General features: G+C 42.3%; 1 protein-coding gene across 8 annotated transcripts in view; it reads right to left on the bottom strand.

The window, feature by feature from the left end:
• Window positions 1-5,139: 5,139 nt before the first annotated feature.
• The window catches only part of pax2a (paired box 2a), a 31,386-nt gene continuing 12,319 nt past the window's right edge, over window positions 5,140-24,206 (bottom strand). For 2 of the 8 annotated variants that reach the window (XM_067610208.1, XM_067610206.1), the window contains 6 exons: window positions 20,190-20,365; window positions 17,994-18,114; window positions 11,663-11,878; window positions 9,741-9,842; window positions 8,167-8,253; window positions 5,140-7,939 (listed from right to left, as the gene is read on the bottom strand). In XM_067610208.1, coding sequence (XP_067466309.1) covers window positions 7,818-7,939; window positions 8,167-8,253; window positions 9,741-9,842; window positions 11,663-11,878; window positions 17,994-18,114; window positions 20,190-20,365 — 824 coding nt within the window. In that variant the 3' untranslated portion in view covers window positions 5,140-7,817. Of the gene's footprint in view, window positions 7,959-8,166; window positions 8,254-9,740; window positions 9,843-11,662; window positions 11,879-17,993; window positions 18,115-20,189; window positions 20,366-24,206 lie in introns of all 8 variants that reach the window. The other 6 variants (XM_067610209.1, XM_067610207.1, XM_067610213.1 and 3 more) reach the window with 3 other exon arrangements.

The raw sequence follows: 24,206 nt of genomic DNA, 5'->3' as shown, positions 1-24,206 counted from the left end.
TTTACAGTTTAAATTAGAAGCCTTTTCATGTTGTGTATTTCAGCAATATTATGGGAGTTTGCAGAGAGGAAGAGGAGGTTGTGTTTGAGCTACAGTAGCTGTTAATAAGCTGTCCTCTGGTTGAATCAAGCGGTCTTTAAGTACGAAAAATGACAGACTTTTTACTCAAATTAAACATGTGAAATGAAAAAAACAAAACAAACCCTTCCTTTAGTTGACCACGTTATTATACCCTCAAAAGCTGCTCTTGATAACTTTTTCCACCCTCCAAATTAGACGCCCAAATGAGCGTTTTTGTTGCAAGACACGCTGACAACCAGCTGACTCACAGACAGAATCTCTTCAGTAAGCTGCAGGAAAACAAGACAAGTCTCAAGCATGGTGAGTAAACAGAAATCAGGAAAGCACTTTACCTGTGACAGTTGGCCTAAGCACCTCTTTCTTCTCTGTTAGCTTTTCTGTTCCATTTGTCAAGTTCACTTGGGTTGTATGCCAGTGTTGTCTATTAGGTGTATTTTCACTGTGCTTAGCACTACAGTAAAGGACTGAATGGAGAGGAATGAGAGAAAGGAAAAGAAGTCAGTTTACTTGACTCCCCAGAGTAATTACCCATCTTTTGGCCACAACAAGTTAATAGTAAGAAATATGTAGCTTTATTTTGGCTTGAGTTTATTGATAAAATGTGTCAAGATATAAATACACAACAAGCTATGTAACCTGGTAAATATCTGACACTGAAACCACCAAACACCCATCTTAAAATAACCTTTCTCTTGCACGGTGTGATAATTCCTTAAAACCAAGTGACACTAAGATGGGGGCATCCAAGGTACACGGGCCCATCAATGGACGACAGTGGAAACGGCGTAGAATTTCACTTCCTGATGTCGAAGACCAGCCAGTCGCAGGCAGCCTCCCAGCTGCCCCTCATCCCGTGTTTTCCAATAGAGGATCCTGGGCTTGAAGAAAAGATGCCGTTAATAATTCAGAGCCTTGATGAACACCACCCAACACCGCCACAAAAGACAAGATCAAACTTTTGGCAAAGCCGGCGCTGCAGCGGGCCGATAGTGTTTCCCAGCGCTGTACGTTGACCATATGGACATCATAATCACCCATGGGATGAATCAGCAGATTCTTGATCTGGAGCCCAAAATCACACGACACCTTAATTAGCTGGTGTTGATATCGCCCTTCACAGCGCTAATTTGTCACCGCCAACAAAACAGCTTCTGGCAAGCATGCTTCTGTTGAATTTTGTCAACACAGTTAAGGAAACAGAGAAGGAGCATTTGAGGTGACAAATATATGAATTATGTGAGTAAAATCCCCTCTGACAGGTAGCTCTCCTAGGCATTTCTGTTACCAACAAAGATTTCATGTTGAATCCTGTCACATATCAGCAGTCAATTATGAGGACATAAGCATGAGTTTGTCTTGCTTATTTCCTGAATAATATATGCAGCCATCGTTAAATTATTTGGAACTGTGTTTATTCTCAATGACATGCAGTTCCCAATAAGGTGTAAATAATTGCTGCCCTCCTCAGGAGGTGTAGCCACCATGAAGCAGTGAGTTGAAAAGGTCAGATGTGTTCTGCACGCCAGCTCTAAAGTGGTTTATTAGCATCCCAACGACATATTCAGGAGATCGTCTGAGACATAATTACCTGGATAAGGTACAGATGAATACTGTATTTGGGGGAGAAGGCAAGGTTGGTTGGATATTGGCTTTGTCTCCATTAACCTGGAGCACGGTGTTAAAGGATCTGTTTGTGGAGAGAAAATGACACGGAGTCGGGCTGACGGGGCTGGACTGAGACAGTTAAAGGCCCCTCGCTGCATAGGATAATTAATAAATAAAATACCAGGGGAGCCCCTGCCATGCCTTCGTCTATGACAGGGGCTGTCTCCAGTGCGCTAAAGCATTAAATGACCAATTTCTGTCAGACTAACTTCCACCGCGCTCTCTCTCCCTCTCCCTCTCTCTTTTGCTTGCCCTCTCGTCTCCACTACACTCTCCAGCCTGTCTCACCCCTCTCCCTCGTTCCCTCCCTTTGCTTCCTCGTTTTCTGAAGTGGGGCTACTTTGCTCTCTTTGCACTGAGTTTTTCAGCGACTGATGGCTCTAGTTCATTTCTGCTGAATTAATTGGTCCCTGAATGAATTCTGTTGACAGGGCAATTCATCATGTGTTTGGCCTGACAGTGACTGGGTGTTGGGTAGGGGAGGGGGTAGAGGCGTCGGAGAGTGTGTGTGAGTGTGTGCGTGTGTGTTGGGGGGGGGGGGGGGGGGGGGGGGGTTGAAGCGGGGTGTGGAGGCAGTCAGAGGTGGTGGGGGTTGGTGATTGTGGCCTCCCACTTTTCTTTCTCCCCTCTTTGCCTGGTCTCGTCTTCTTCCTCCATCCTGCTCAAGCTGCAGAAGGCTGGATGTTCTTGTTGCACAGTTTTACCCAAACAGTTAGGACTCAAACAAATCAACCCCCCCGCACCCCCTCGGGCTGGGTTTCTGTCAGACAGAAGACCCTCTCTCAGCTTGAAGGGGGCACACAGGTCAGTGCTACCCCATTTTACACACTTTGGCCTTTTGTTATGCCCCTATACACTTCCTCCCCAACCTCAAATCCCTCCCCACCACTTGATGTGCACACACAAACACAGAAACGCCGTTCCTCACCCCACAGCTCCTCAGCCCTTTTGGAGAGTGACATAATCAGGTAGCGAGGCATATTTAGTGCTTAATTACACAATGTGTCGCACAATGGCCATTCAAAACGATAATTTAGCTCCTGAAGGGAAATTGCTCTGCACTGCTGACTGATCTAACAGGGATGGGAATGGTATAATAGCATATAGTTGGCAGATGAGGCCTGGTTGAGAAACGCAGCAATTGCTTTTCTCCAGACAGCTCTCCGACTGCTCATTATTCTAACTGCGAACTATGCTACAGTACAGGATACACACAGAGCCCAAGCATCCTCTGAGCTTGAACGTGGAGAGCTCTTTAGGCTGTGTTGAGTCAATCAATGCTCACTCATTACAAACATCACAAAGTCATGTTCTTGTCGCCTGGATGGTCTCACCCGCCGACAGTGAAAATAACCTCATAATCATCGTTCTGTCAGGATCAGGATCATCAGAGACCGGGCTTGAACTCTCTGACTCCCCTGCTACACTGAAATAATCTTACTGTGTGATGGTGATTTATTTTCACAGGGACATTTTCACAATACTTAATTTAGATTTAATTTTTCCTGTTGACCATCCTTGTACCAGAATCATAAACACACAGATGCCTCTTCAGAGACACTTAAAGAGTAGACTTTGAAGACATGAACAACATGAAAAAGAGCTATTTTCAACCAGTAACCCATAAAGTCGCTTCACATTATACCACTGGACCACTATGCTGCTGCCTCTTCCCAACCCAATCCATTTGGGATTAACAGGCTTAACGAAGTTGTGAACAATACTGCACCCATGCAGCCACTAATTAAAGCCGCTTCTAATGAGGGCCCGTTGATTGACACAGCAGGGTTGGCCTCTCCCCTCGCCAGCATCAACTATGACAGCCACATGATGAGGCTGATGACAGGCTCCCATGCAGACAGATGACAGGACGTCACTGCTAGACCACCACCACTCCTCATTTCTGAACAATACTGCGCTATTATGGCACCTCACGATTCATCGAATCTTTCTCTCTGGTCATTTCATGGATGTTTACACAAAGAGAGATGATTATATATTGAATTCTTAGGTGTTAACATTGTAACTGGCGTTGTTTATTCCGGTCACCCTGTTGACTGTTAATCTTATTTTAGATACTTAGGATTGGAAGAAAAAGTAGCAGGGGTTATAAAGAAGTGCAATATAAAAAAATACAATCTAATGCAATATGTTTATGTCTGAATAAAACTTAAAAATTGCAAGGCATGTCCTCAGAATTTCCTCTTTAAAATTGGCTTATTTCACTGTATATATTATCAGTGACAGACATGAATCATGCCAAAGAGGCCGAGCTGCAGGGCATCACCAGGCCAAGTCGACAATGAGGGTGAAGTGTTTCAGTAAATCTTGCGTGAGGCCCATTGGCCCCTGTGGCAGGGCCTCTCTGTGCGGGTTTGAGAAGCCCACAAGGATGACAGGTGCTTTTCGTAATGCCTAACTGATGAGAGCCAATCAGTGCACCCCATTCTGCTGCTGTGTGTCTCTTCTCCTGTTGTTGTCATCTGGCCCGCTAAAGTAAAGATGAGCTTGACTGACAGATGCATCCGGGTTCACAGTTTATTGGTTTCTACGAGAGAGCCAGATATGCCAATTTAGACAGGGTAGTGACAAAAAAGTTCCCATCTAAATGGAATAATTTTACCACTGGGAATTCTCAGCTGGGAGAAGAGGGGGTGTTAGCGTGTGTGTGTGTGCATGTGTGTGTGTGTTTTTATCTTTTAACAAGGCCTGAATGACAAATACATAGGACAGTTAGGGGCTGACAGATACAGCAGCTTTTGATGCTTCACAGGGGATCCATGAAATAAACAATAGGCAGAGGAAGCAGAGAAATTGAATTACAACTGGCTGGGGTTGTGTGTTTTAGAGTAGAGAGTGTGGAGAGGAGACGAAGCAGCAGCATCAGCATCAGCAGCAGCAGCGTGGTATGGATGAAACCAATGCATCATTAAATATACTGGAGTCAGAAGCTGGGGCAACAGTCTCCTGCCTTCCCAACAGTCCTGCCTGCTTGTCTCACCCTTTTCTCCCGCTATCTTTCTCTCTTTCTCCTTCTGTCCTGCACACACACACACACACACACACACACACACACACACACACATACACACACAAACACACATGCACTAACATCACTGCAGTTGTTTTTATTATGCTTTAAACAGAAATCATAATCTATCTGATTTCTACCAATATCCACACACATGGAATAACCTCACACAAACAACGTGCTATGCAGCTATCATGTAGCCCATTTCACATTTGAGAGCTGTAACCAGTACGAGTGCCTTCTGTAGTCACATTCATAAAACCAAACATCAATACACTAGCGGCAGGCTCGCTCTCTGGGAACCTTGAACTCTGAATCATTTTCTTATGGGGTTAATAATGAGGGGACACCGAGTCAACGACTGACATATAAAAGAATTTATTTCTCATGTGCACAAAAAGAATTGGAACAGAACTGAAACAGAACAATGATTGAGGCCACAAGGCTTTCCGTATAGATTTTCATCAGAAATCCTTTTTATGTCCATGACACATCTCCTGTATCATCTTTACAACAGCAGAAGACCCATTTCTTCAGAGGTGCTCCACTTACTAAAGCAAAGACTTCGCCTGAATGACGGTGGCGTGCACTCTCATTTTCAGATATGTCAGGCTACATGTAGACAGAAATAGGCAAATCCCAAGTGCAATTTGAAGAGGATAGCTTCTCCCGTAGAGCAGGACCGCAGTCTTTATTTTTTCTGTTATCTGGTGCCCTCCGCTTAACCCTGGTACCAGATGATGTGTTTGCTTGTGTGGAATTAAAGTAAACTTCATCTTGGATGCCTTATGCTAAATAGCTGGGCTGAGAGAGTGTGAGGGAGTGAGGAGGGAGAGATGGGTGAGTGGGAATAAGTTTGGATGTATTTCTATACATGGAGGCACAGATGACTGTAATTTGGATTAACATAATGATCACAACATCTACTAACAGCAAACAGGACACTATCTTTGATTGTTGCCAAGGACTTCAGTTTGATAACATCTTCATTTAAGGGAACAAAAGTGAAACCAGAGAGAAACCATGTCACGCTGGAGGTCAATTGTACTTTTATGCTGTTCTCCATTTTTCCTATAGAAGACCTTGAGGGTTACTTAGTCTAAGCCCAACAACAAAAGATGATACAGAAAGCCATTTAACTCATTGCATAGTGACATAAAACATCATCATGACAATATCATGAAAATAAAATAAAATGACAAAGACAACCTACTGTATGTGATGTTAGCATCTGAAACCTGCTACTTAAGTAGCCACAGGTTACACGGAAGTTGTGCCTTTCTCTAGAGCACAACATTACATTAAGACACAAATGTAATGCATGTTTTTTTTTCAGTCTGTATATCTACAAAGGGAGCCAGTACATTAGTATGATACTGCAATGGTGTGTGTGATCATATTTACAGAGAAGAATTGTCTTCACATTATTCACAAATCATTCTACAAAGCAGCATTTGTTGCAACTGATGGAATATTGAGTCACTGAATGTCACCTTTTTTCATTACAGTCATATGCATCATCATGTGGTTTGCCCGTTGAAAATACACGACATACATGTTCGGTGTTGACTACTTATTTAAAAGATAATACTGATTTATTTATGCATACATATACTGTAAATAAAATATTAAATATCAAACTAAGTCTTTGGCAAATGTAGTTAAAAGTACATTCACAAAATATTTTCCAAAAAGCAAACTTAACCAGTATTTTCTTTCAGTCCTTGTGGAGAGTTGAACGTAAATCGAGGAGGGTGGTGGTGAATATGTGTTTGTAAAGGCAATTAATTTCATTGAACAGGCATGAATTTAGTTTGGAAAAACAGGTTTGTAAGGCAATTGTTGAAGTTAATTTACAGTTGTTTTGCTCAACTGCGGACAGCTTTCTAAACTGTGTAGGCATCTAGTGGTATGACTAAGTAGCTGAATAAAGTATAACCCAAGAGAACTGAAAGATTTGTTCATGTAGCCAAAGAGCTATGGCTTACAAACTCCTCAGAAACTCTGAAAAAGATATTTACTCAAAATCACAACTGTCTGTCTGTCTGCTTTGTGTTTTTACACCTATGCAACGTAAATATGTTTAACTTATGCTCTAACTGGGTAGGTTAATTAATCTTAATTTTAAGAGAATGTGCCAAATAAATCAAATAAGCTGAGGTTATAGTGCAAAAAAAGAGCAAAAGGACGATCGTGCATGGACATGGACATGACTGGAAAATGAGGGAAATGTGACAAAACAACTACTCTGAAAAATCTTTGATACCTTTTTTTTACATTAAAAATAGTGACAGAAAAAATAATTTAAAGTATTAAAAATTCTGTCCAGACCATTTTAAGTATAAGGTCGCCATGTTTTTAATACTTTGAAAAAACGATTTACATTTTTTTTACATCTGATTGTTTGCCACAGGGAGGGTGAAGTTGCCATTGGTCTATAGGGTCAGTAAATGTTGTAGGACATGCTGATAATGTCGGCGGGACTGAAGAAATGGGAGCAGAAGACATAGTCAAAGCACCAGAGTAAAGCCCGCCCTACAGTGTGGAGCCAGGATCTCATTAAGTGTCAGAGGGGCCCTCCAACACTGGCTCAAGTCTCTGCATCATCAAGCTATGGAACCATTCTCGTCTCCCCTGGACTTCTCTCTTTAGAGCAGAAAAATACTGCAGTTCATTAAGTAAAGGAATGTGAGGATCCATGAATAAAATAACAACAACAACAACAGCAACAAAGAAACAAAAATAAAAACCCACAACATTGTTTCCACATGGTATTCTTCACACTGTTTTTCTTCAATTTATATTTTATAATATATATATTTATATAATCTCTTAAAGTCATTCTGGAAATGTTCAGGCCTGTGAGACAGTGAGGGCATGATGGTTGAGTTCTGAACGCCCGCGGGCCCTTTTGGCCCAAAGTGTGTGTAACGCTGAAGCTGGGCTAGTTGCATCGGCTTCGACCTCGCCGATCCTTCCTGTTGGGGGGTTGGGGGTTCCTTTAGGATTCCTCCTCGCTTCCCTTTGACCTCAGTGTATCTCAGACGGGGACAATATGGACGCCAAAGCCCTGGCCCTGCAGTTTGAATTGGTCTCCATGGTAACTAGTGGCGGTCGTATGCAGTGGCAGCAGTGGGAGGTGCGGAGCCACGGGATGCGGCACTATAATAATAAGGGGAACCTGAAAGTTAACAGAAGAACGAGCCGTTGGAAACCACGGGGTCAAACATCATGTAAGACACATGTGTGCAAAGCTCCAAGGACAGAGAATATATGGAGCCTGGAGATTTTTTATTACAGTCTCCAAATATGGTTTGTATTTGTCTAGAACAGATCAAAGTTCAGTATTTACAGTATATTTGGTAGTTTTTATTATATAAGTTACTTACTTAGTAATGCTGGATTGCTGAACCGCCATGCTTCATTGTAAGTGGTGTATTGTGGATGAGAATAAGGGTTTCCAGAAAAGTCCCCTCCTAGACAACAAATCAATAAAAACAAACATTAGCAAAGAGCTAACAAACAAATTACTGACAGCCTTTTGTTAAATATAAAGCTGTAAAAAGATGCCTTTTCACCGAGTTACATTGCAGTTACATTACAATCTTGTCACACAACAATGTTTCTGAAGCATTTCTGTCCTGGCTGCTTCTATAGCTTTCCTCAACAGTCCCTTTAGGTGAATTGATTGTTTTATTAATCCTCTGTTAGTCTTTAGGATTTCCTCTATTCTCTCCTTAAGTGAGGACTTCACTGCTTTTAAGCTATGATGCTTCGCTTCAAAACTCCCTAATAGGTTCTCTCAAACTCTCATTCTATCTTTGTCCTCCCTGTGCGGGTCGTGGCGGGAAGGACGGGAGGCTGAGGGGATGTCACAGAGCGATGCTGTGGGTCCACAGGTTTCTTTCTTTTACGAGACTATAAAGGCGGGGTTTTATATGAAGCTGCTGAAGAATGGCCTTTGCTTTAACAGTGTTTGGGGCCAGACACTAAATCTTAGTCATTCGAAAAAAAAAAAAACCTACAACCCCTGGATTAAGAAGGCCTTTGTGCTTGTGTGCTTGTATGTGGGTTTGTTTGTGTATCTTTCCAGTGGTGTATAATCCAGTAAATCAAAAGTCATTTTCTTAACTTAATTTGATATATCAGCTTTTACCCCCACGTATATCTTGAATTGTTACCCTCATACACACTGAGCTCACTTGTAAATACTGCACGCCTGCTTTGATTATTGGTCAGTGTGAAAGATACATGTCTCCAAGCAATAAAGGGAATTGTGTTTTCAGTTGTTTGGAGGAGAGATCTACACACGCTGGCAGCTATAGCATCCACACTGCTGGTCCCGTAACTCGAGCTCATCCCTGAGAGAGATAGTGATTTAAATATTTACAGGCCCTCCACGCCTCTGTGTTTTGACCCTTAACTGTTTGCTGTGAACCTGAACTGCAGGTTAAGTAGAGGGGAAAGAGATACGCTCTGCAGCCCTGGGTGTCCGGGGAGGCGAGGAGAGGAGCAAAAGCAGTGTTTATCGACGGGGCTGGTGAGAGTGCGCTGTGTGGACACGGCGAGGGTAATGAGCGCTGGGAGCTGGAGTGTAACTGAGAGGAACTGTCCTATCTCACGGCCACTGATTGTGGTGATCGCCTATTGAGTTCATCTAATGTCCTCGTCCGCAGACGCTAACCACACGCTAACCGCAGTCTAACACGGCTATAACAAGCTTGCTTCAATCTTTTCAGTCAGAAGCATGCTTATAGGGTTCTTCTGTCTCTCAATAGTAAATGTGTGTGCAGGTATTTGTTTGTCACAGTCACAAGTATTCACATACTGTACGATACATCACAGAAAGGCATTATCACATGTTTAGCTTAGACTGACCTCACGTTTTTTTTAAACAAGATCAACTGAAGGGTACTATAAACTAAAATTAATGGCATCATAAAAAGGGTGTAGTGTCACCTACCAGGAACCATTCCAGCGAGTGTAGAGGTGGGGTAGCTGCCTTGTCCCGTGGGGGGGACGTGAGGCGGGTAGCCAGGTAAGGTGGTGCTGGCCATGTCTCGACCTGAGGGCACACAAAAGGAAAACAGTCATAAGGAGACTCAAATACAGAAAAGTTGAATATGAATTTATGGTTTCTATTACTACTTGAGAGAGTTGTATGGTAAATCTGAAACATATATATTATTTTAACCCTGATGCAATTGAAATTGTGTTTATATCAAAATTATTTGTAATAAGAAATGTAATCACTGCCTCGATTAGTGTCACAGGCAATGTCTTTCGAGTGTCGAGTGCCATTTTGAGAAATGCTTGGTTTGCCACTGGAGACTGGGATTCACATCCTGAGTCCCACATGTGGTAAAGTTTAGGCAACAAAAGCGCTTTGGTTAAGGTCAGTGAAAGTTCATCGTTTTGGTTTGATGTAAATAAAGTAAACATGATGTCTTGCACGTAAAGTCACTGCAGACTTTTCTATATTAAAACATGACCATGAAGTTTCCCTAACCTTAAGCAAGTGCCATAATATAACCATAACTGCGAAAAACTAAAATAATTCTGTATTCAATGTGTTGCTGATACCTTCAATACATTTCATGACTTGCCAGATATGTTAATTAACATCTCCTCATTTTACTGATAAGAAAACATAATCCAGGTGGCATCACTTTTCCATCAAAATTTAATTTCTGTTGCAAATTTGTTATATGTAACATAATTTCTAGGAGACAGGGTTGATAATTCACAACACATTGTCAGAATGAAAAAAAAGGCTTTTTTGTTCAATTTAATCCATTGTTTACTAACCAGTATAGTAACACTGTCATTTATTTTTTGTATTTTTGCACACACTTTCTTGGGGGGAAAAACAATTTTCTTTTAGATCCTAAATATTGCAATTATGATATAAAGTGAAGTGATGCATATTGTATATTCACAGAGAAAAAACAAATGATGCCACTGTCTGTCGAAATGTTTCAGACCATTTAATTTCTTATGCAAGATCATTTTGCAATAATCTGAAGAAATAAATAGTTAAAAAATGCTAAAAAAAAATAACCACAGATTATTCATCTCTACAGATGCCACCACAATATGTAAAATGTTTAATGAAGTTGCATGTTGTCCATCTATTTTCTGAGCTGTTCATCCTGTCTGGGGTTGCAGGGGGCTGGAGTCCCAGCTTGCACTGGACAGGTCACTAATCTATCACCAGTCATTTAAATGATTTTTTATGGAATTATCTCATGGGGCACTGCAACTGCTATAACATTAATATACCAAAGTTATAAGCAGCTTTAAAACTGTCAGGAGCATCAGACCAGTGAGAGCACCCTCTGCTCTCTGCTCCACATTCAGCTCTGTAATTAACACTGACAGCATCGGGTCTGACTGGATGAGGGGGCACACAGGACAGAAAGCTATGGGTCCAAAGGAGCCCCCAGCATCAGCCCTAAGTCTCTGCCTCTGCCCCCCAAACCTCTCCTCCCCCCTACTTTTCACCTCCTCTGGCCCCTCAGACCTTGGGCCTGTCACGAGGCTGGAAGGACCTGGAGGTCTATTGTTAACCCGAGAGACAAGCGAGGGGTCAGAGCTGGAGAAAAGGGGGTGAGGGCAGTCGCTGTTAATGAGGGCCAAGCAATCAGTTTTGCTCCTGTGTACACAACAGTAGAGTGAAAAAAAAGCATGATGGGATTGTTGTTTTTGCAACGTGAGAAGCAGCCATTTTCATTTAGTGTATATTTGAGAATTACTAAATTATTTAAAAAACAAAACAAAACGGAAAAGTAGGAAAGTAAAGAGGAAAGTAAAGAAAAAATCAACTGGACAGAGTGAGTTTGATTTAATTTTGATCTGGTTTTGGAGCCTTTAGGAAAGCTGTACCTGCTATTAAAGGCTGGCTGGCATACTGGCTGTAGCAGGAGACATGGGCATGGGCAGGGTAGCTGGGAGTAGAGGCATCTACAGAGAGGCTGGACTGGTGGGACAAGATGTCAGCTAGAACAGAGTCCCCAACAGAGGAGGGGGTGAAGGGGGCAAAGGATGCCTCATGGGGCTCCCGCTTTACACACATGGAAGGTGGATATGATGGGTGAGAGTCTGCCGGGTGGGGAAAAAAAGAAAGAAAGAAAAAAAGCTAAATATAATGTAGACATACAACTCCACACATACATGCATTCACTTCAGTCACACAGATGTATGATGGGATGGATGTTTAGTTTTCTAAGTGACCAAACAACCAAAAGAAAAACTACTGTACCAGGCCAAATACTGTGTGTTGACAAATGTGGCACAGCAGTGGAGAAAAAGAAAGTTTTTAGATTTATCATGCACATAACCAAACACTACCACAGGCTATTAAATCATACAGAGACAATGCTCCAAATGCTTAGCAGACCAGTGGTATGAATTAAAGGAAACCTAAAGCTTTGGACTATCTTTCATATGAGGAACACTGAGTTATAAGAAGAGTACTTGCTACTTTACATGTATTGTTGTATAATTTTGAATCCTTTGAAGAACAGACATTTCCTATGGATTCTGAATAGATAAACAGTCTTTAGCAGTTGATTTGTTCATTTACATAGCTTATAATAATAATCTCATATGCACCCAGCAGTAATTCATTCAACTAAGTGGAAACATACACCAGTGAAATGTTGCAACAACACATCGCGCCTGATCAATCAAGCTCAAATGCGTAAAAATTTCCCCAAGGTTTTAGGAAAACAAACAGCATGATCTCACGGCTGCTTTCTCACAACAGAATCACTCCCACAAATAACCAAACAATCGGCTTGCAGACAGCTCAAAACTCTACACTTTGATCTAATTTAGCTGATGAGTCTTGGCATCTTTCATTTCACCGGCTTTGCCTCTCAAACCTATGCAATCAATGTGAGCTCTGTCTCCGGCCTCTCTGCGTCTGCCGCAGAGCTTGCTCTGTTTGCTGGGGCCTGTAGGGAGAGATGGCTCTTTCCCGACACCATGATAGCCTCATTAGCTGCTTCCCCCATCATTGTTGTTTTACAACAGGACTGTGTGTTGCGATTCCTCATTAAGATAAGGGCTGCTCTATGGAAGGGGGATGCAACCTTGTCAGCTCTATGAACCTAATGCCAGAGAATCAGGAAACTTAACTGCTTTCCCATAAAAAACCTGTAGTAGGTTCTCTAAATATCTTTCTCCCTCTGTGTCGCTGTGATGGCTGTAAATGTGGATTTAGACAGAGGTACAGCAATTACAGAGTACCTTCATTTCATTGAGACAAATACCATTGTTATGGGAATGGCACAATGTTTAACAATGTAGGTTTTTAACAAGTGCGCAAGACATACAGTGTGATCAAATCATTAAAGAGCCATGAACCTCTGGCATGAACAGAAATATTATAACAAGTGAGCTTTGCATTTAATTGGGTGGATCTAAAGTTTGTGCTGTACAAGTATGGCATACATTCATCGGAAGTAGGGTTTGCTTAAAGGAGCCATATGAAACAGCTCGTGCTCAGTCCTGCTCTTCAGTTAATTATATCTAACATGTGGTCTATTCAATTCTCTCAAGTTATATTTAAACCTCATCCCTGCAGAGAAAATGGGTATTCGTTGATACAAGACAATACAAGGATGATGTTAGTGGTTAGCTTCTGTCGGAGTTACCATAAAAACACTGTAATATACACTTAAATTGGCTAGATTAGCAATTTTACCCATGTTGACGATCACAGCAAGCCTAAACCTGAGATGCTACAGTGTAGAACAGCCTTACCGCAGTTATACAGATAAAAAAAAGGAAACATGGTTAAAAACAAAGGCAAACTCAACAAGAGAGGTCTTTATAAAATATAATCCAATCACTGTGTGATACAGTTTAGAAAAATGTATTGTGAATCTTGTTTAGGCAGATACATCATTGCTCTCTGGGGCATTTATTTTGCTATCAGGCTAACACTTGGCCACCTAAACTTTAGAACATGAATCTGAAACTTCAGGATGAAACTGAGGCTGCCAAAAATGAAGCCCAAGCCAAATGTGTTTACACTGTGTCTGAGACTTCCTGCATACTACTGTAGGCTTCTGTTTTCTCAGCGCCTGAGCAACCATTGTCAAACAGACAGGGGTTACGACGCAACAACAACCGATACAAACGCTGCGTTCAAGACCACTGAACTCTGAAACTAATCAGACATGGTGTTGCTTATTGTCCTGGAGATGAGGCAGAGCCTGGGTAAAGGGAGCCTGTCAAATCACATGCCCTGATGATGGAGATGGAAGATAAACTCAGGGTCCTTGGGGACTCCTCTACCCAGCAAACACATCTCTTAGAGAGTGGAGAAGCTATAGAGTTCTCCAACATCTGTCTCTTCTCTACCACTGATACTACGTCTACAGACCCCATCAACCATAGAAATGGACTGTTAAGAACCTACAACAGTCCTCTGAGTGATGCGTTCAGATATAGCTACAACAGCCTTCTCTCAAGTGAGCATTTCATTTTTTAATCGTACACCAAGGAACTTGTGTGTGAACCATTTGCTGGCAGAACTCTTGTTTTCAAAGGCTGCTGTTCAGTCTACAGACAACTTTTTCATTCTCACAGTATGTTCAAGATCACAGTGAAACTTCCTTCTTGTGTAGGTACGGCAAAGTCAACTGGAGAGGAGTCTACTGAGAATTAAATGTTGAATTTACCTCAACAGGGACACATTCATGTTTGCTTCAAGTACAGCCAGTTTAACCTCTCTTGCGTTGTAGAGGTGGTAATTCATTACATTAAACTACACTTACATTAGAAAGGAACAAAAGAACAAGCTCATCCATTTGTGAGTGAGTAAAGAATATTTGCAGGGCAAAATAGCTTAAATTCCCTGTCCAAGGGTTTAAAGTCATTCATTATCAAATGTGTGCTCAAAGGTTAGTATGCCATTGTGGGGGGTGATATAAACATTAATTTCCGAGCTCGGGGCTGTGGGCGTTAACTGAACTGAGACAAGCTGTTTGTCACCAGGCCACACACCAGGCACCGCAAGTAAGGTGGCTGCTTGTTGTTTGCCACCCAGCAGAGAATCGCTGGTACTGCCAAGTCTCAGAGTTTGATGTAAGTTTCAAATACAGCATGTTTTTTCACCTCTGTTCTCTCATTAGTACAGTTTTGTGATTTTCTTGGCAAGTAAGTAAGAAGTAAGGAGGTAGAAATATATAAAGAGAGATAGAATTATATGGGATATTCACATCTGCTAGAGTTGTAGTAGATCAGAGGGGGGGCCATTTACACCTAGCCTCCCCACAGGCTCTGCTGAAAGTGATTATCTAGCACCCAGCCTGCACAGAGACTACTGAAATCTCATTGGGCATAACCCTGTTTAACCAGTGATAAGTAGCTACAAAATTATACTCTAATCATCTGTTCAAATGTAAAGCTTGCATCAGGATTAGAATAGCTAATATCAACATGCACATGATCTGCTAGATACCATATGTCACTTACTCAGTTAAGGTATCAATAGACAACTGTGCAGACACACGAATTCTGGCTCAGAGCCAGCGACCAGGAGTGAATTCAGATGCACTATACAGTTGACAGTGTTCATCTACTAAAGACAGACACAAACAAGTACAACACTCTCTTTACAGTTTGTATATACCGGAAAAAAGTGCCCTATTTACTTATTTTTCCAGTTGGATATGCACCATGCTAGCATAAACAAGGGAATAAGTATAACACGAGTAAGTAATAAGTATAATACATGATGCTATTAAATTTTATATTATCTACTTTCCAATATTATCAAGAGGGAAGTTTCATGATGCTCCTCTTTAGGAAGAATAAGAGAGTATTTTCCTTATTTTCATTGAGTTGGTTACATTATAATGGATTGTCATTTACATATTGAAATTCTAAAGACAGTCATCGTGCTGGAGCGTAAATTATTTGTAAATGATTGGTGCTTTGATTGCTCTCTGCCACCCTCCTTGCTAGGTAACCGCCTCTTTCACACATTAGGGTAAACAGAGGACACAAAAGATGGCCCAACGTTGCTTTTGTTAGCGCCCTTGGAACGCAAAAGTAAGTACTTCATTAATCATTCATCTTTAATAGATTATGTAAATTTCAGGACATAAAAATCAACAAGATCAATAACTGTATGAATTTTAATTGGGAGCAGAAAACATTTAAAGAATGAATATAATCTCGTAGCTCCATCCAGTATGAGAGCATAATTTATTGATAATTGGATCCCAGCCTAAGTGAGGAAGCTCATTTAGCATTTTTTTTTCAACCTTGGCATACATTCTTATTTACAGGGTTTGCTAATGGCAGAAAAAATAATATTATGCACTAACAACCTACACCCAATCAAATGCCTCATGCATTGCATGGTGGTGAAAATTAAGTAATAAAAGTTTACTGGATATTTCTTCTGAGTTTAATTTGGTGCTCATAATTCTCAGGGTCATTTTTTCAAACGGCTGTAGTGTGCTGTCATATTCCATTTTAAGAAAAGTTTTGTTAGTTCACCCCCTCATTATGCAATCTCTGGCCCTCACATGTATCGCGTTAGGAGGCCCCAGGCCCCCAGGTGGCTTGGAGGCCACCTGCTATGAGTGTGTTCCCCGGAGCGAGACCGCTTTCATAGGAGGAGTCCAGCATAAAAGACAAAAACACACCTTTCTTCTCCTGAGGCCCAACTTTCTGGGGCAAATCCACCTCCCACATATTCAGGAATAAAAAAGGGGTCTTTCTTTTCCCATAGCACTGTGCCTGGGTCTGGGGCTGGACTATAGGGATCATTTGAGAAGGGCCACTGCAGTTTTCAATCATGCTGTCCTCCTCTTTAGTTACTCTCTCTCACACACACATACACGCACACACAGTGGACTCATTGACTTTGATGCCCACTGCATAATTATGGGAGTTTTATTAAAAAGCTGGCATATTATTCTCAAGTCAGTGTGGCCATCAGTAAACCTAACCTCTCCATGGGAAAGAGACTCAGCAGCCACAATGAAACAATATTTCAATTAACCAGGCAGCCATCAATTTCGACAGCAGAGCAAAAGAAGCTGTAGTGCAATCTAGGGTGGGTTGGTGTGGGTTATATGATACAGATAGTTAATACTACAAGATATATAATACACTGCACCTGCTATTACCTGCCAGCTCTCAGTAGAACTAACTATTGAATACAGCAACCAGCTCATGAGTTGAAAAGCACCTGTAATTTCAACGTTTCTTTCACTGTGTCTCATCTGTATCTGAGTCTCTCTCTCTTTCCACAGCGTGAGGCAGCCAGCCAGCCACTGTGCTGTTCCAGCCGCTGTCAATCAACAGGCTATCATAGCCTTTGACGACAACGTTGTGTCGTGGCGAGAACAGCAGCTGTCTCTTATGAGAATTGCTCCCAGTCAATCTGTTAGCGGGCCAATCCAGGCTAACACAATAGCCAGTTAGGAGCAGCGTGTGAAAGGCCTGTAGGATTTAATGGGCTCAGATGATATATTGCCTCACTCTGTCCCTTAGTAATAAACACACAGAGTGCCTCAAAAGTTCCTCAAAAAGGCTTTTCGTCTGGTGGTAAGAATTTTATATCCCTGGAAAATGTGTATGTCATAAGGAAGTGGTAGTTGAAATCTTGATAAGGTAGTGATGATGCAATACTCCAATACTTTCTTAATGCCAAAACCAAAATGTTTTGCTTATTTTAAATGAGTGGAGTTTTAAAGTTTTAATACTTAATAATGGTGTAAAAGTAAAGCCAAAAACAAGTGACAGATTATCAGTGTTATCAGTATTACTGGGTGCAATGAAGTGGGAGTAAAATTACATTTAACATTGTATTTTCAGTAAGTTTGGGTGAAAAAAGCTCCTTCGTTGGCTGTTGCCATCTTCACTAGCTCCAATAGTGTGCACATAAGGCCTCTGTTGAATATCTGACTGAGCTGGACTCACAGGGGAAAGTGGTATAGTTTATAGTAATATTCCATGCTTCAATCTTTGGTTTGATTTTAGCTAAAAAGTTTTGGAGAACTCCTCTTAAAACTGACCAGTTGGGAAGATGCAATGAAACAATACAGAAATACAGAAAGCAGAGTTAAATACTCTAGTTTGTGTTCTCAGCACTGACTTATTTCGACCACCTTGTTGGAGATGTCTTTGGCGTGCTGCAGCTGTGTGTGTTCATCTAAGGATCAATCTAGCATGAGTCAGATTGTACCTGTCACAACAGAGTAGCTCTGGGAGACACTGGAGGCGAGGTCGGAGCTGCCGCTGCTGGAAAGGCTCGGCTTCACGTCTTCCAGGCCAGCGTTCAGAGACGGGAGCGAGTACTCATTCGCCTGTAGACAAATACACAACACATGCAAAAATATGTCAGCTGAGGGATGCACATGTGAGTAGGTGGCAATAAAAAAAGTGAAAGTCACACTTTTTATATAAAATACATATAATTTACAGGATGTGTCATGATCTGGTTAACATCATTGCTATATTACATGCAAGCCTACTTCAGCTGCCAGATTTGAAGCAGATATCCAAGTTTAGGAGACAATATATGTCTGCTGTATCTGGAACCTGACTGCGATCTTCTCACTGTGTTTCCTTCTGAATATTTCCTGTGAACCCCCCCCCCCCCCCTTAACCCATCCCGTCCCCGCTCCTCGTGCTTTTTTACCAAGACCCATGATGTATGCATGCATTAGGGCTTGTCTGAGGAGAAGGCAGAAAGGGAGAGAGGGATGAGAGAGGGATTGGGAGAGGAGTGAAAGGACGGGGTGTCAGCTGGCTCTTTGTGCTCCACTGCAGTCATCCCTGTGACCAGTCAAGGGAGGAGACATTCAGGGCTTTGTTACAGGAGAGACATGTGGTGGGGTTTTTAAAGGAGAGTACAACCTCAAAATCAACCTTTGTTCTTCGCCTTCAGGATGAACACATAAAAATGGGTTAATAAAATGATAAAATAGTGTGTATTGTTTTATGCCTTTTTATTGGAATTTTCTTTTTGCTACATGTTAGAGGTTTTCATTGCATTTCGTTTCAACTGTGATAAAATGCGCTGTGCAGCTACTTTGTCGCAAGACGCCATCTTTGATGTTGTCCAATTTCTCATTTAGAGAAATGCATTCATCTGCTGTACTGCACTTGTAAACTTAATGTGAGGATCAGCCACCACCTTTTAAGTATTTGATCACTTTAATCTCAGGTTAAGACTCTGCTAGCAGCTGTGATGAATCCTGTTTGTTAATAAGATGACACCTCCTGACCTGCCTCTTCTTTGAAAGGATAAGTGTGTGTGCACACGTTTGTGTCTGTGAGTGTTTGTACCAGAGTGCGTGTGTGCATCTGTTTGTCTCAATGGGACGGGGTCCCACAGGGGCGAGCTGGTGACCCCAGTCTTGTCTGCCTCTATCGCAGATAAACTCTAATTGTCTGCTTACAACTGTTCCCTGGCACTAGGCTGGATGTTCCTCTCTATTCCGCTGGGCCTCCGCAGCACAAGAGCCATTTTGTCATGCAGATGGGCTGTGGGCAGGGCTGGGCAGGGCTGGGCGGAGGGCGAGTGGCAAGCACAGTGGGGCCTGAATGACCTGACCACATGGCTGCCAGAAGTGTGGGAGGGATGAGGCCTATTCAGCCAGGCCTCTTCAAAATGGCTTTTTAATGCCCTGACGCAGACACCAGACAAGCCCCTAATAGCCTAATATCCCACCTTTTCACCAGTTTAAGAAAAGGAGGGGGTGTTGGAAACAGGGAGAAAAAAGGAGGCGCACAGAAAGAGTGGAAAGCAGCCTGATTAATATTACATTAAATTAAAACTGATTTTTCTGGACCATTCTGACGCCGTTTTTCGTCCCCCCTCCTCCACCTTATTCTCGCCTTTTTAATACCTTCTCCTCCACTCTTTGTGATTGCAAGTCATTTCCAATTCGTTTTGGTATTGATCTTGCCGTAGAAATCACTTTGGTAATTAGCTGCATTAGGGCCTGTATAGCAGGCTGAGGGGCTGTCCCTCTGATTTATCGCCGCTGTAATTCCCCGCGATCGCGCAGAGATGAAAATGAACTCAATTAGGGCACTGCTAAGGCTGCATGGGCACCCACATAGAGTTCCAATGGAAAAATTAATAGTCTCTTGTTGTTTAACAGTCTAATGAATGTAAATAAAGGTTATCCGCTGTAATAGGCTGTAGGCTTGTAGGTTGCTTTGAGTAAGAAGTAGCGTAGAGCTTTTTGTCACCTGTGTCAGAATGTGTACCACTTAATTCATTTTGTAACATGAGAAATCAGTGTAAAAAAACCCATAATATATATTATTGGCTAATACAACATAAAGACAAACATGAAGCAGGATCAGCACAAAAACCGTCAGGGCCTGCAAATGTCATGGTGTAGAAAGAAATATCTGTATGGCCAACCTGCTCGGGTTTGATGTGCTCTGAAGGGGGGAAAACATCGGGGTAAGACGGGCGTTCAAACACACGGTCCAGAGCTTCCAACTGCTGCTGGGTGAAGGCGTCTGCTCGCAGGTGCTTCCTTAAACTCTCCACACTGCCCTGAGAGTCGCTGCCCGGGCCTGAGCCATCAGAGCCATCTAGAGAAAGAGGGAGAGGAGGAAGGGAAGGGAAGGCGACAACATTCTGCATCAGGACACGACTGCAGTCTTTTTACCTGATATTATTCTAGCAGGCTAGCAATGTGAGATAAGCATGAGGAAAAAATGTTTTTGTGCTCAACGGGTTTGAGAGTGATGGCATAAGGAGCTGTAGTAAATTCAGGGAGAACAACCAGCATGTCTGCCTTTTTATCTACCTCTCTCTTTCTATTTTTCTCTGGCCTCTCTCTTCCTCTCACACACATGCACTCACTCAGGCAGCTCTCCGCCTCCCCCACCTCTCCTCGCGGCCACCATCAGCACGGTCATCATGTGATAGGTCTATGGTAATTGATGGATTACCTTCGGTGCAAATATATACTTGTAAGGGAGAGTGTGTGTTTCAGGAGGAGAAAGTAGGGCTGGCGATTACATACAGAGCCTCTCATTCTGCCAGCGGGAAATGGAGAGCCATTATTTAACTGTACTATTTCCTCCTGAACATATTACCCTTCCCTCTCTCTGTCTCTCTTTCTCTCCCTCCATCCCCCACATATTGCCTGTCCTCTGGAAAGCAGAATGGAGTGGGGACGGTACTCAGGGCCGAATGAGGACGGGGCGTCGAGGGCAAGCGTATGCATTTCCCCACTCGGTCACACTCTATATAAACAAATGAGCCTATGCTTCCCTCGTTCTCCTGATCTCTGACCCTATCAACTCGGCCATGGAGCCCGCCGCCACCGCTGCAGCTCTCCCTCTGCTCACTCATCAAGTCAGCTAAAACCTCCAGCCAGCATCCCAGGAACCTCCACTCTACTGCCTGCCTCCCGCCACCCTCCCTTCCTCCCTATACCCCACGCCAACAGCGGATGAGGGCTTTAGCTCCCGTACAAATCTGTCATTCTAAATTTGCAGCAGATTATGTTCTCTCCTGGGCGAGCCAGCGGTGATATATGATATGCAAGGCCACTATTGATTGCCTGATCCGCCAGCAGAGGAGGGAGGCGAAATGAACTTGGAATGAACATCATGCCTCAACTCATTGCGCGTATAATACTCTACTTAATCCCACATTTTTCTGTGCTATGGAATTCAATTGATCAATCATGTTCCACTGATGGTACCATTTCAGGGGCGTTATTGCCATTCTGCTCAGCTGCTTGACCTTTTTTCAATGGCTGAGGCCAGAGGATGAACCCGACTCGCACCAAGAAATAGATCCATGGAGAGAATGGAATAGAGGACTGTAATTGGGTATGAGTGTGTGTATGTGTAGATGGGAGGGTGTGTGTATATGTGTGTTTCACTGGTAAAATACAGTATATTGACTTTAGCTTTGTGTAACATTTATGAAGGAATCTGTTTTTTTCCTCCTGCCACATGTGTTTTTTCCTACAATCCGTTAAACAGAATATTTTAACACAGGCTTTTTTTCTTTTTCAAACAGCTCCCTTGGGTGAAGGGTTGGGGGTTGCTGGTAGCCGGGCAGCATTAGTGTTGCTGTATGAAACTCAATTGTTGTCTGTGGTACAGAAGAAAATGGAGTCATTAATTACCTCGTATCAGCTGGTCTGAGAAAAGAGGAAAGCGCGATCAATAGCAAGTGTTTGTCATTCACTATGGAGGAGCATGCTTACCATACTCAGCACCCACCACCACACTTAATCAGGCTTTCTGGACTGGCTGCAAAAGGACACAAATTCTCACCGCAGGAATTTCTTTGGTGCGAATTTCGAATGTTCAAAAGACCCACCGCCAAAATTAAAAACACAAGTTTGGAACCTGCTCGTGCTTGATTGTCAGGCATTTTAACACAAGGATTAACAATAAACAACAACTAAATGTATATTAGCAACCAGTGGTGGAGCGTGACTTTCCACTAGGTGGGGCTATGACAATACGTAGTTTGGTGTATTTTGGCAGTGAGCATGCGCCATAAAATGTAGCAGGGAGCCAGCTGCTGGTAGCTAGCGGCTAGGCTTGCCGTTTCTAGAAGTTTAAAAAAATATCTTTTGGTGGCCACTTAGCGACTGCTTTCACTTTACAATTATCACCACAGTGCCACAATGATCTGTGTACGCTTCGCCTGCCTTCAGACGGTAAATGTTATCTATAATAGAAAATTGCCCAATCTGGCAACATTTCTTAGGCATAAAATTTTCCGCCCCAGATCCAGTTATTTTTGCCGTGCAATGTAAACCAATCAGGAACCACCAGGAAAAGCCGAACATATTACACAAAGAAAAGTACACCCTTCGGCACACAGACAAAGATTGTCAGCACGTTTCTGTAATTATGTATGATTTATGTGAGAGTGACGACTGACATTTATATATACACAATATAACAATAACAAAATTAAAATATATATTTCACAATTGGAATTGCGGGAGAGGCAGCACCCCAGAACCCTTAATGGACCACAAGCCCCCGTTAGCAATGTTTTGTGATACTGTTAAAAGTTTGTTTATGCCAGTAATATTTTAAAAATTGGAGTTAAACAGGCCTAATTTTTTACAAACATTTTCTCAATTTCTAATTCAAACTCCTCAGTTATGCATGTGAATATATTCAAATTTATATGGTCAAAAAATTGCTGATTTGGCCTTTAGATAGAAATAATAGTAAATCATTTATTTTCAGAATTCGCCATTAGAGGTTTATGTTTGACATATATCATAAGATAGCTGCAATAAATCAGATTCATCCTTTGACAGTCAGCGTGTCAAGTGGAGTGTGAAGCCCAACTGTCAGTTTGCGTGTGTGTATGTGTATGTGTGGCTCATTGACTGGCTTGTTTCATTTTCTCAGTGTTTCTTCAACCCCTTTGGGTGTCTCAGCAGGTATTCTCTTATCACTCCCACAGCACCAGCTGACTGCGTCTCTTCGTTTTAACACCAAAGTGTGAGGAGACAAACCGAGATAAAAACAAGACTCTCCAACAGTGACATTCACACGTATCATCCCTAAAGCAATGCACTTTCTGGTAAATTCTCTCTTTGATCAGCTTGAACAGACGGATGCTGTTTCAACTTTGCTGTGTCCAAAAGTTATATATTTCATCATAGCGTGTTTAAACATTTAAACCTGCTGCATGTCAAGCGGATTGCAATGCTTCGTACTAAGTCACCAGACAAACACAACAAACAGACATGAATCTGCAACTGGTCTCTTTTGTTCTAGTCAGATAAACCTAAAAGTTGTTGCATGCCATTAGAAAACTAATACTCTCTCTCGTGCACTTTCAACCATTTGCACACAAACACACACACACACACACACACACACACACACACACACACACACACACACACACACACGGACAGAGTTAACCAATGTCAGTAACTACTGTTAAACAGACTACAATGGTATCAAAAGCTGTTCTGTTTTGCTTTGTCTGTAAGGGGGATGTTAACGTCCTGTGGTGGCATGGTGGCACTTTATGTTCTTCTTTCATCTCCCTGTTCCAGTGATAAGATAACTCAGAGGAGAGAGAGGTGGGGGCTTGTTTGAAAGGCAAATGAATTCCTACACACTGCCTGGCTCTCTCCGTAAATCAATGACATGGGGTTTCCTAGATCAGAGGCTGCAAGTCGACCGTTTAGTTATCCGTCCTGTGCTGATAGGTGAAATGATGCTATCGCAAATTGTGGATCATTTGTTGATGTTTTTAAAAATGCAGTTGAGCTTGAAAAAAAAGAGCACAAACAAACTGGTATACCCAGAGGGTGAACACTCCTTCCCTGTAAGCTAGCTATATTTATGAAACCTCTGAAGCGGAAAGGAGAGAGGTGGGTGGGGTGGGGGAGAGAAAGAGAGAGAGAGAGAGAGAGAGAGAGAG

This window comes from Thunnus thynnus, chromosome 14 (genome assembly GCF_963924715.1).
Source record: "Thunnus thynnus chromosome 14, fThuThy2.1, whole genome shotgun sequence".
NCBI classification, from domain to species: domain Eukaryota; kingdom Metazoa; phylum Chordata; class Actinopteri; order Scombriformes; family Scombridae; genus Thunnus; species Thunnus thynnus.
The sequence above is the reverse complement of the archived record's forward strand: the minus strand, read 5'-3'. Positions and strand labels throughout refer to the sequence as shown.